The sequence below is a fragment of the Pleurodeles waltl genome, chromosome 2_1 (genome assembly GCF_031143425.1).
Source record: "Pleurodeles waltl isolate 20211129_DDA chromosome 2_1, aPleWal1.hap1.20221129, whole genome shotgun sequence".
Taxonomy (NCBI): domain Eukaryota; kingdom Metazoa; phylum Chordata; class Amphibia; order Caudata; family Salamandridae; genus Pleurodeles; species Pleurodeles waltl.
This window is the reverse complement of record NC_090438.1, coordinates 750,137,213-750,150,503: the sequence shown is the minus strand read 5'-3', so window position 1 is coordinate 750,150,503 and position 13,291 is coordinate 750,137,213. Positions and strand designations below refer to the sequence as shown.

General features: G+C 42.3%; 1 protein-coding gene across 9 annotated transcripts in view; it reads left to right on the top strand.

Annotated features, from left to right (window-relative positions):
* PRP4K (pre-mRNA processing factor kinase PRP4K) overlaps positions 1-13,291 on the top strand; it is a 361,290-nt gene that overhangs the window by 299,019 nt on the left and 48,980 nt on the right. For 4 of the 9 annotated variants that reach the window (XR_011199935.1, XR_011199933.1, XR_011199939.1 and 1 more), the window contains exons 14-15: positions 5,178-5,264; positions 11,109-12,449. Coding sequence is in view for 1 of the 9 variants with exons in the window: in XM_069217572.1 (XP_069073673.1) it covers positions 5,178-5,264; positions 11,109-11,312 (291 nt within the window). In the remaining 8 variants the exon portion in view is untranslated. Of the gene's footprint in view, positions 1-5,177; positions 5,265-11,108; positions 12,650-13,291 lie in introns of those variants that run through there. The other 5 variants (XR_011199942.1, XR_011199948.1, XR_011199947.1 and 2 more) reach the window with 3 other exon arrangements.

The following is a 13,291-nucleotide window of genomic DNA, read 5'->3' as shown; positions in this document are numbered from 1 at the left end:
CAGCAGCCTTGAAAGAACCCTGCAAGCTCCCCGCAAGAAGCGTGAGACTTGCAACACTGCACCCGGCGACCCCGACTCGGCTGGTGGAGATCCAACACCTCAGGAGGGACCCCAGGACTACTCTGATACTGTGAGTACCAAAACCTGTCCCCCCCTGAGCCCCCACAGCGCCGCCTGCAGAGGGAATCCCGAGGCTTCCCCTGACCGCGACTCTTTGAACCTAAAGTCCCGACGCCTGGGAGAGACCCTGCACCCGCAGCCCCCAGGACCTGAAGGACCGGACTTTCACTGGAGAAGTGACCCCCAGGAGTCCCTCTCCCTTGCCCAGGTGGAGGTTTCCCCGAGGAACCCCCCCCTTGCCTGCCTGCAGCGCTGAAGAGATCCCGAGATCTCTCATAGACTAACATTGTGAACCCGACGCCTGTTTCTACACTGCACCCGGCCGCCCCCGCGCTGCTGAGGGTGAAATTTCTGTGTGGACTTGTGTCCCCCCCGGTGCCCTACAAAACCCCCCTGGTCTGCCCTCCGAAGACGCGGGTACTTACCTGCAAGCAGACCGGAACCGGGGCACCCCCTTCTCTCCATTCTAGCCTATGTGTTTTGGGCACCACTTTGAACTCTGCACCTGACCGGCCCTGAGCTGCTGGTGTGGTGACTTTGGGGTTGTTCTGAACCCCCAACGGTGGGCTACCTTGGACCAAGAACTAAGCCCTGTAAGTGTCTTACTTACCTGGTTAATCTAACAAATACTTACCTCCCCTAGGAACTGTGAAAATTGCACTAAGTGTCCACTTTTAAAACAGCTATTTGTGAATAACTTGAAAAGTATACATGCAATTTTGATGATTTGAAGTTCCTAAAGTACTTACCTGCAATACCTTTCAAATGAGATATTACATGTAGAATTTGAACCTGTGGTTCTTAAAATAAACTAAGAAAAGATATTTTTCTATAACAAAAACCTATTGGCTGGATTTGTCTCTGAGTGTGTGTACCTCATTTATTGTCTATATGTATGTACAACAAATGCTTAACACTACTCCTTGGATAAGCCTACTGCTCGACCACACTACCACAAAATAGAGCATTAGTATTATCTCTTTTTACCACTATTTTACCTCTAAGGGGAACCCTTGGACTCTGTGCATGCTATTCCTTACTTTGAAATAGCACATACAGAGCCAACTTCCTACAGGAACCCTTGGACCTTTACATGGTATTGACATACCATATAAAGGGCCAGCTTCTTACACCATGGATGTGAGAAGCCTTCAGAAAGCTCCACATGATAATGAGGAAGAGGTGCACAACTTGCTGCCTCTTCACCATACTTATGCTGGTCTGTATTTGGACCTCCAAAATGTCAGGAACCTTAATACTTCCCCCTGTAATGGGGTGTATTGCACAGTGAGTACACATAATCACACCATACAGTACATTCCATTTCTTGGAAGATACTCATTAGGGGGTCTGACTAAGTAAAGTTCTTCTTGTGTGCTTGTGGTTCACAGAGCCACGCAGGTGCTAGAACTGCATTTACCTACATTAGGGGCCAAATCTCTTTACACAACTCCTGCCGTCTGGCTCCTACAGAGCCCTTGCTGCCTTTAAGTCAACTCATGAAGAGACCTTGGCTGCAGCAGTTTGAACTTACATTTAGATTCAACATTGATTTGCACAATTACGAGGCGCCACAGGCCTGCTCCAGGAGACCCAGTCTTTTTACTCAGAACCTGACATCGGAATGCCTTGCGGGTGAGGCTTCAGCCAGTAATAATTATCTGAATGCCTTCCCAACGGTCCCACCTTACAGAGAATCAAAGCATGTTGGCACGTTTGCAAGAGGGTTTACGCTCTATTCCTACTCTTTGGGTCAGTTCGAGGGAGATGTTGCTCCCCCCTCCACAAATAGTTCCACAGTCCCTTTGTCTGCTTTGCCTAGATGGTCTGCATTGAACAAGATGTGACTGAATACATTTAAAACCTACCTTATGCAGATGCCGTAAAAGCTGTTTGGGGAAAGGGTGAGTTTGCATTTGAGCAATTCAGATGTAGCCAAACTAGGACATGCTCCTTGATAAACCTAATACCACAGGCGTTCTCTGCTGTTCACAGTGAGCCACAAGCATTTCCAGTTCATTGTGCTCCCCTTTGGCTTTACCAGTGCACCTCCGGTTTTCACAAAAATGATGGCGGCGGTTGCGCCCATCTGCAGAGGTTGGGGCTGCTAGTTTCCCCCCTACTTCAACTGATGGCTGTTGAAGACTGGCTCGTCTCAGATAGTCGTCTTCCACCTTCAGTCTACAGAACCTTTTGCATTCACTAGGGTTCACTATCAACATGCCAAAGTTACACCTGACTCTCAGAAGCACCCTTTCATTGGAGCCTTTATGGACACAGTGCAGTTCTGCGCTTAACGCTTAACCTCTGGAGCAGAGTCCAGGGTATTCAGGCTAGGTTTCTACTGTTCAGCCTCTGTCATGGATTTCGGAGAGACTGACTCAGATGCTGCTGGTTCTTGTGGCCTACTGCATCTTGCTGGTAAAACAAGCCTGCAGGCATATGTGGGCTCTGCAGTGGAGTGTGAAGTCCCAGTGGGCACAGCATCATTTGAATCTTTCCTACCTGGTCCAGATATCGGAGGAAACTACAAAGATCTGCAGTGGTCCCTGATGAACCGGGATTGTGTCAGCTGCTGACACACTCCCTCTCCCACCCAGAGCTCACAGTGGTGCCTCCTGAATTCTAAGCTCAACCTCATCTTGCTGAAGTTGAGAGCTGTTCGCTTGGCATTGAAAGCCTTTCTTCCATTCATCAAAGGAAGGTGGTTCAGTTGTTCATGGACAATGCCACCATTATGCATGACAGGGTGGGGTTGTGAACCCTGTGCCTGGGGGCTCTGGGCCTCTGGAACATCAGGACATTTCCTGGTCGTACATCTAGTGAGATCCCTGATCATAAGTGCAAACAAACTCGCACTTATGATGCTTCCCAGATCCAGAGATGGCACAAGGTCTCTTCCGAGACTAGGGCAAATCTTGGTTCGATGTATTTGCCACAGCTAAGAACGTGCAAGCCAGCACTGCTGTGCACTGATGTTTTCAATGCGTCTCTCGCTTTGAGACATCTTCCAACTTGAGTAGGTCTCTGAACTCCTGAACGCCTGCCCAGAGTTCTCAAGGAGATCAGGACTGACTGGATTCAAGTCAACCCAGTGGCTCCGGGTTGAGCCTGGGGAGTATGGTATCGGGAACTCCTGAGCATGAGCATCTGTCCTCATGTCAGGCTGCCCCTTCGTGAGGATGTCCTGTTGCAGCAACAGGTCAAGGTCCTACACCTGATCTGGCACCGCCACATTTATGCCTGGAGATTGAGCGGCAACAGGTGAGAGATTTCGATCTTCCTCCTGAAGTGTGTGATGCTATCTTGGCAGCCAGACATACTTCCACTTAAACTGTTTATGCCCACTGTTGGGATAGGTTTGTGGCTTGGTGTTCCTTACGCCATGTGGACACCATTTCTGCACCTCTGCAGAGGTTTTGTCATTTGTTCTTCCTTTAGCCTGACAAAGCCTTCCTCTGGGCACAGTTAAAGGTTATTTTCAACCTTTCAGCTTTCTTGTGGTTGCCAAAGCAACCCTCCCTATACAAGTCACCTGCTGTGACTCGATTTTGAAAGGTTTACATTTGTTCACTCCCACTCTTTTTGTGATGCCCCACTGGAACCTTAATTTGGTCCTTACTTTTCTCATGTGTTCTCCCTTAGAGCCACTACACAGCTGCCCTTTGCCCCTCTCGAATCTGAAAACAGTGTTCCTGGTGATGATTACATCGGCCAGGAGGGGTCACTGAGCTTAATGCTCTGTTAGTTCAACTGCCATACACCAACTTCTTCCCTGACAAACTAGCCCTTCAGATGTGTGCTTCTTTCCTTCCAAAGGTGGTCCCGCCATTCACATCAGTTAGAGCATTACTCTTCCTGCATTCTACGCTCCACCTCAACCATTCAAGGAGGAGGAGAGGCTCCATCGTTTGGACCCTGAAAAAGTTCTGTCATTCAATATTTACCACACAATATATAATCGGGTGGATGATCAGCTCTTCATGGGTTCATCAGAGCGAAGAAGAGCAAGGTTGTTCAAAAACGAGCCATCTCAAGATGGTTAGTACTCTGCATAAAAATCTGCTATGCACTGGTGAAGAATTATCCCCCTGAGGGTTGTGGGCTCACTTCACCAGGACCAAAACTGCCTCTACTGTATTAGCATGTGGGAGTACCTGTCCTAGACATCTGCTAAGCTCCATACGTTCATGAAGCACTACTGCTTGGGCAGGCAGGTCCGTTGGGAAGGGTATTTTGCCCATTCGTTCCTTCAGGACTTTTTGGTCTAAACCAGTTAGGAGACCCACCTCCACTGTTGCTTAAATATCTATTCTAAGGTCAGAAATCTGCAGTTAGAAATCTCATATCTAAGAACAAGTTACTTCTCTTTGGTAAAACTTTTTCTGATAGAAACTGTCTAACCGTAGATTCCTCATAAACCCCGCTTCCCCCCCCCCCCCCCACCCCCATGCTCCCCGCTCTATAAACTCTTTACCCACAAAGTTTCCTTTAAACACTGCACACTGGTCATGAAAACAACAGTGGTTTTTACGTGGCTCCGTGTTTTAGGCACCAAACTAATCACGAAGTAAGCTGATGTCATGGCGCCAGGGTGTTGTCTATGTAGGCACCACAACATCACTTCCAACGCAGATGATGCCAGAACGGAGCTGAATTACGCCAGCTAACGGCGCAGAGTTACTGCTCAAGATTTTCAGGATCCAATCTGACACCTGGGAAATATAAGGTGAGGAATCTGGTTTGATAGAGTCTCTACCAGATAAAAGTGTTACTGAAGGTAAGTAAGTTGTTCTGTCAGGCCCTTTCTAAGAGGCCTTGAGTGAAAGAAATCTAGAGAGCGGCTATTTAGTATGTGTCAGTTTCACATGGCTAAAGAGCCATGTGTTGTTGTGTTCTGTCGTCCTAAACGCTTCCATGGACATGAATGTATTAAAAAGAAAAAACTGAGATACACTGATGAATTGAAAAGATGCTTAGGCAGTATGGTTGCATGGGTAAGTTGCTTTGATGGAAGTGAAGCTTAAGTTAAGTATGTTAACTTGATTTTGTTTCAGATGATCCGGAAAGGTGTGTTCAAAGATCAGCACTTTGATCAAAATCTCAACTTTATGTACATCGAAGTAGATAAAGTAACAGAAAGGGTAAGTTACCATTACATTTTCTCTCTGGTATGCATCTGAGATTTCTACATGTATGGTGACAATTTGCCTGCCCTTTTCTAAATCGGCAGCAGAGCCTCATTGCAGGTGCAAATTGTATTATGGTATTATGGTATTATTTGGAATTTTTCTCTGTGCTTATTCAGTTAATGAATTGAAATTTGATTCTTAATTATGTATCTATAATACATTTTGAAGCATGTGAGATGTCTCGAAATTGGCTGCTCGTCAAAGCAGAACATTTGAGACAAATGGAGTATAGTGAGTAATGTCCTAAACATTTTGTTATCTACTTCTTGACTTGGGCAAATCAGGAAGTTCACTCCACGTGGATCGGACCTGAAAAGCAAAGCCGTGCTCTTTAGCCTTCTTTCTGCATTCCACAATGGCCTGTGGTCTGAAAGACCTCTTTTTAAATTCCATATTTACTACTCATGTTGATAAATTGAGTGAGATGTCTTGGCTTCTGAAACCTATTTAGTCATTGGAATCCTTCGCTTTCATATTTCCTTAATACGTAACGGCTGTAATTTACAGCTTAACAAATAACTGCCTTACTATTCTTTGAAATACCATGGTTTTAGTCCTGAAGAGATGCTGTAAAACGTAGACATCCGTATAGCTCTGAGGTTCTACATAGAAGTCTACAGTTAGATCTTAACTCTGATTATAGAATGCATGGGTCAGAAGGGTTTCCAATACATCCTTTGTTCATTACTAATACATACAATGTCTGTTTCCTGCAGATTGTTGGGATATCCCAAGTGAAGGCATGCAGAATAGGTATTAAGCACTTGTGCATGGCAAGATCCCCCAACGTACCCCTCCATCTCCCTTATCAGCCAGCACTTATTTCCTTTCTTAATTTGCACAGCTTAATGGTTCTCCGTTTTTTTTTAATGTTCTACCTCTATGATAATTCCCCAGCTTTTTCCTTGCTCTTGCACCTGCTGTTGACAAACAGATTTAAACCATGCTGTTCTTGTCAGATCCTGTGCTCTGAAGTAGACTTTCTAAATTTGTGCTTACAGAACTTTATAGTGGAGGAGACTACATTGTTCTCAGGCTTGTGGTCCTTTAGTTTCAAAGCACTCCTGCCAGAATGTGCTTGGGGGTATCCTGAGAACCAAGTCAACCTGTGCTTATGCGGAGGTTCTGTAACTAGCTTAATTGCAGGAACACCTCATTCCATGATACTATCAAGTTCCAGTTCTACGCATGCGTTGCAGTTCGTACATAGGTCCTTCTGTGGCTTAACTTGATTGTTGCACTGCCAGGTGTTCACGACAATGCTACCAGGAACTTCCAAAGATGCCCTGTAGGCCCATATCTTTCCATACCTCTCATAAAATCAATTACACCACTAAAAGATTGCTTTTGAGACATGACTGGGCCTTTAATGCTTTGGCTAGTCCTGCCTTGGTGAAGTAAAACATATGCATGTTAGATGCATGAAGCATTTAATAATGTGCCCTTGGGCCACCTGTTCTCTCCCTGTGAATAGTATATGGGTGGTTTGTAATCAGATGCAAGATGGCCAATATTGATTATGACTTGACACTAAGCTCTCTTGTATCCCTTGGAGAAAATGATATCTGGATGTTTCTTTGCCCCCCTTTGTGTAGCACTGGACTGGGGAAAGTGGTATAGGAAAAACCACCAGAAAGGGCAGATCGGTAGTTTGTGAAAAGGGCAGTGGGTTTGTGCCTCCCTTGCAAGTGCTAATTCTGTATGCAGTGCTTTTTGTACCTGACCCTGTACCTGGGTTCATTAACAATTTATTATTGCTGCAGAAGATTCTTGTTAGACCATGATTGCCTAGGTAGCCTGCCTGACCTCCCTAGTAAGTGATGATGACCTAGAAGTATTGATGTTGGGCTCAGTCACCAGGTCCATGGCTTAAAAATTTTAAATGTGGGATATCTTTTATTTTTTTTTCAACAAATGATGCTAGTGCCAGGCCCAGTCCTACTGGCACTGATATCTGTTTAATTTTCTCTACCCTTATTAACAGGATAAATACACCCTGGCTTTCAGATCCTCCACGTTTGTTCACACTTATCCATCCACAACTTTCTTCAGCTCTTCTTTCACCAATCAATCCAGATAGAGGAATAAGGATATTGGAAAACTTTTTCAAGGTCAAATACTGGCACTGACCTTCAGGAAACATGATTGTCCCAAAAGAGTTGAATGAAGGTTGCCCATAGTCATCATTTCCGATGCTGTTCTGCTTAATCCACTGCTCCCCAGCTGGTCTTACACAAGTTCTTACATACCTTTTTCAGCAAACATGCTGACTGTGGTCCCAGAAATACCACTGTAGTAAGGAGGAAAATTTATCGTAAGTACAGACCCATGCAGGATGAGGCAAATCCTTTACCGAGAGTGCCTTTACTGAGTAAAAACATTCTGGTCTGTGCCATAACTGAAAAGACTTCAAGACTGAATTCCCAAAAACCTGTAGCAAAGGCAGAACACCATTCTGCTGCTGAGCTCTAAAATTTGTGTAGTACCTTTCTGCTTGTGGTATGGCCTTGATAGTACAATGGTCTATCGGACATGTACTGCAATGCAAAGGTATGGCTCTTGTACATTTTGGGAATCATCATGTAATAATTAAGGTGTTGGATTGTAAGGGGAATTTTTAGTAAGCAATTCCGTTGGGTATCTGTCAAGTTGAATGTGCTACTAGTCTTTTGAAGTTATCTTACCAAACTACACATACTCCTAGATTGGCAGCCCTTGTGTTTTTTGCCAGGATGTACTAGAGATCATGGGATATTTGTTTGTGAAACTGTTCTTATACGAAATGCTATCCATAGTAACATGAAGCCTGGTCGTATCATAAATGAGGAATGATTAATTGTGGTTGAGACTTAGATAAGACGCAAACATGCTGATGTTTGGAGCATAACTGCTGATGATGTAAGTATCTACATGAACTTCAGTAGGTATGATCTGATCAGATGGCGTGGTGGCCAGAACACTTTTACCTGACTGTGTTCCCTAGACATGAAGTGGTATTTGATGATACTTTTAAACTCTGGATGGGATAACATAGCTCATATTCGGTTAGGAAGGACATTCCATTACGTATGAGAAATTCAGAGGATCGATTTTCTAAAGAGAGCACAGTGTAGCATGCGATTTGCAGTAGTTTCTGATTTGCAGAAACTAATTTGTGTCTTGGAAAGTCATGAATAATTAATTTCATGAGGGGGATTTTCTGTAAATGGTCATGAATCCCATTGTGAACATTTATATTGAGATGCGTCTTTGGGACAGAACCTTCCATTGTGATGTCGCTGATTGTTTGGAAACAGCACCTGTGCAAGATTCTTGGATGGCAGTGGTACTTACTGTCAATTCTTTATGCCTTTCCCACAGTCTACACACTCTGGAGAATCTTCCTGGGCTGGTCTCTAGCTTTGGCTATGTATTTCTTATATTCTGCTAGTCATTTGTATGATGTGCATTCCTAGAATTACTATGGTCTTACAATGGTAATATACTTTTATCTTTTAACCTGTTTTTTGAGAATTCCATCAGAGATGGGAGTTTTATTTGTCTTTTGAAGCTGTAACAAGAATGTATTAGTAGTTCTTTTACCATGTGTCGTAAATGTGTATTAGTGGGATGGGGGGGGGGGTGTCTTACCAAATAGACTGGTTGCCATCTAAGTTAAATGGCATGCACATTATCTACTGTGCACTATTTGACTGAAGTAATTGTTAGCTAGTGAGGGCTGTTAAAGTACTATATGGACTGTATTGCACTCATGTTCTGTAAAATGTGTTCTGTTGTAGATTTGCTTATAGATATGTCTATAAGGGGAATGCTGATATGAGCATGGTGAAAACTGTGTGTTGCTGTGTCAGTTTGGTGAACATGTACAAGTTCTTTAATCTTAATGTATGGCAGAAATGTTTTTGCTGTGTCCTTTGTACTCTGTAGACTAGACTAGAAGAATCTGAGGATATCCTCTGGATCCCTTTGAGAGGAGTGTGGAACGGGGTTGGTGGGATTTTCATTTAGAAAAGGGGGTAGGTGCTTTTACCCTCTTTTTACTCTTATTGAAAGTAGATGAATCAAAATATCCTGCAGTAGGGCATATTCCTTATCCAAGAAGGGTCATTGTAAACCACGAGGCATAAAATTAGTTTGCCAGGTCATCTAGATCCTAAGTAGAAAGACTATTGCTTCTGGGGAAGTGCTCCATAACGTTGCAGAAATCCAAAGCTATTCAGTTTTTAGAGTTGTGTTTCTAGGTTCACCCTGAAGTGATGCATGAGGAACAAATACACAGTGTTTTGTAGTCATTTGCAATCTTTACCTGATAGCGATTTGGGATTTCAAGTTGTAATTGTTCCTTGAATAGCGCATGGACTCCGGCTTCTGCATCATCATCATCATCCACGGCATATGCTAGTGTACTTCGGGTCTTGTTTTGTTTCAGGAGTGAATGCTTAATGGTCTCCAATCATTTTGTCCTTTGTACATGAGATTATGCAAAATGTTGTATTGTTTATGGCAGTTGTGTGTTGAGTACATTTAAAACCAGTCACCCATATTTCATCTCGTTTGCTTTTTCTTTCCCCAGACACAGACATACGTGTTTAAATTAGGCCTTTGTGAGCTAGTGCTCCTATCTCTTTCTTCACAAGCCACTTCTGAGTCCTCCCCTCAACTGCTACACTTACTCCGGTTAGAACCATTGGGTGGGCCCGTTTGCCTTACCCGCTTTACAGGTCCGGTCAGAAGAGCCTGACCACTCCAGTTCTAATAAGATTGCACAGGTGCCACTTAAACTTGTCTTTGAGCTCCATATGCAAACAAGTGTAAAGAACATCCCTTCTTTGAGGAGGGAGTTGGAGGCATGCTCAAGCATTTGCCAAGCATAGTCCTAAAAAAATAATAATATTAAGTGTCTGTTAAAACATTGCTTCGATCTGAGATGAAAACAGCTTGTGCTTCTGTTTTTGTGGCCATGTTGACTTCCTCCTTTCAGTCGTTTCAAATATTGCTGCTGTTTCATTTATTCTTGATTCCTTCTTTTTCTCTTCTGTCTTGTTTTACAATCCCTGCTGTATTTTTGTCGCTCTCCACTTCCATATTCCATTTTGGGTGCGATTTTACCTTCTCATGCCCTATACATCTACATGTTTTTTCCATCTTTCAGTGCTCCTAATGGTTTTGCAAGCTTTCACAACGTACTGCATTCCTATCCATTTCTCTCTTTCCCTAACTTTCATTGCTCTGCTGTTGGATACCTCACATAACTAATTTGAGTTAGTTTATTTATCGTGTTCTTCCCACATGTCCATTCTTACATCTTCCATATTCACTCTATTCTACCCTTTGGATTTCAACTTCCCTATATGTATCATCTGTTATTTTGCAAGGTAACTGCATTTTTGGTCAGTACAGATTGCACTAATGCCTCTTGTAAAGTAATCACAGGTCTGTTATTCCTTATGGATCTCTATTATGAGAAAGTGAGTAAAAGAAGTCATCTTTTTTAGGACTTTGCTCATTTACCGCTCTCAAGATAATGTATAAACTTGCTCAGTTTCTTCCTTGAGACATATTTTCCACACAGGTTAGCAGTTGGTGGAGCTTAGCACTGCCTTCACCCATAACTCCTCCTACCCCTTCTCCCATAAATACCAATTTAACGAAGGTTATGACAACAAATACATTGACTGTACCCCCAATTCGTCTTGTATATCTAGAGACAGTGTATACTTTGTAGTAGGGAATATGGTGTAAAATGTTGATGTCGGCCCACCCTTATGCTTTTTCTTTCCCACTCTATCTCTTCAGGAGAAAGTTACGGTTATGAGCACCATTAACCCGACCAAGGACCTCCTAGCAGACTTGATTGGGTGCCAGCGGCTCCCAGAAGAGCAGCGTAAAAAAGTGCACCAACTTAAGGACTTGTTGGACCAGATCCTCATGCTTGACCCAGCTAAACGAATTAGCATCAACCAGGCCCTGCAACATGCCTTCATCCAGGAAAAAATCTAAATCCGGCAAAGAAGCTCAAAGGGTTTGAGTAATTAAGATACAAAGACTGGAGAAATTGCACAGCAATTTATTATTGTATATAAACATATAAATATGTCCACTCAGATTGGAAGAAACATGATATATTTCAATTAACAACTGAGGCTGGTATTTCCTTTTGGAAAAATAGTGTAAATCTGCTGTTGTCCTTTTGTAAATAGATTTTCCATGTAGACATATTTTAATTGCCAAGACTGCATAAAGTGCAACAGTTAATGCAGTTGTCGTTCACAAAAGTACCTGTTGTATAAAGGAGAGGGAATGCCAGGTTGATTTGTTTCCCCCCCCCCCCCCCCCACCAGCTTGGCTTACTTTTTTGGTTTTAAAAAACAAAAACAAAAGACAAATAGACCAGCATAAATGCTGTTTATATTCACATTTTCCTAGGTTGTGTGCAGGCCACAGCAGCATGCCCTTGGTGTAGTCAGTGTCGAAAGGGGTCTGTTCCTTCTTGAGCCTGCCTGCAGGGATGATCTCATCTTTTAAAGCAGGTTGTGTACAGCTTTCAGTACACTGAAGGTAAGCTAAACCATCGACGTCAGTGGTCTTTACGATTTTATTTCTCCTGGAACAGATGGCAAATGAGTTGATGGTATTTGTAGCATAAAACCCCCGCATGCTCGATAAAGGATCTGGTTTTATTTTTATTGCTTTGCAACCTATGGAATATTACAGTATCAGCTTTAAATTCAATTCTGCTCATTATCTTTACAAATTTGCAGTGTGCTCACCTGAAGTACAGAGCGCCTTCAGTGTACTGTTTCTAGTTACTTATTTCATCTTTTTATAATCAATTCCCTGTATAGACTTTGTATATATGTTTTGTTAAATACAGTTAAATGTGGCAGAACAAGGACATAACAGAACAGTTTTTTTTGTTTCAAATTACAGGTTTTGGGGTTAGACTCTGAAAGTCCTTATGTTTCAGTGATAAACAGGCAAACAAATAAAATGTTTAACTATTTGTATGTCACTTTTTTAAAGTACTGCTTTCTGGTGAACGTGTTTCGTTTGTTTTTCTTTATTTGTGATCATGTTGTCTTTCAATACAGGCCTAAAACGTCAACTCAGAAACAAAGCAGCTGCTTTTTATAAGCGGTAATTGCTTCTTTACTTTTATTTTATATTGTAAATGCGACTTTTCTTTTAGAAAGTGAGTTTAAAATGTTTTCTTGCCTAAACCAGTTGGCACTCACTTACTGTAAAGTGAAGTTTTCCTGCTGCACGTTGAGTGGACCATGCAGAGTTCTGTATGTTTTCAAACTGTATCATTAGATAATAAAGTCTTTTGTGAACAAGTCATTTGTAGCCATTTTTAAAAGATTTTGTCTGCAGTGCTGGTAAGTCAGGTAATTCAGAAATTGTTGCAAGAACTCTTTTTCTTTCATAAGCCCTTTATCAACACTTTTATCAGCTTTATATCTGTTATTTACGTAGCGCTTTTTTAAATTAAGTAAATGCTAAATCCCCAATTTTAGCAAAACAACCCCTGAAAGGGGTGAATGCGTTCACATATTCAGTATAACGTTGGCAGTGTAGGCCAGGAGGAATTATTCACTTTGAAATACTAGTAGTTATTCACAGACTAAGCTTCTTTATCATCGGCTATTCATTAATAGTCATAAAGACAGAATATGTCCATGTGTGGACTCCAAAGCAGAGAGAGAGAGCACAGCCAAGTAAAGAAAGAAATGCCTGTTTAAAATTAGAATTTTCTTTCCTTTTTTTTCTTTCTTTTTGAAAATGTAGGTAAAAAATACTCCATTAGAGAAGTAGAATGGAGTTAAAAACGATGTAGCTGCCTTGCTCCTTTCTCATTTTTGAGAAAAAAAAAGAAAATGCTTAACTGGATATGTAGTTTCACATAGCCAGTATGCATAGTTATGAGGGTTGCATATTGCCCTTTTATCTGTTTCTCTAATTTAAATGTCTTTTGTGTG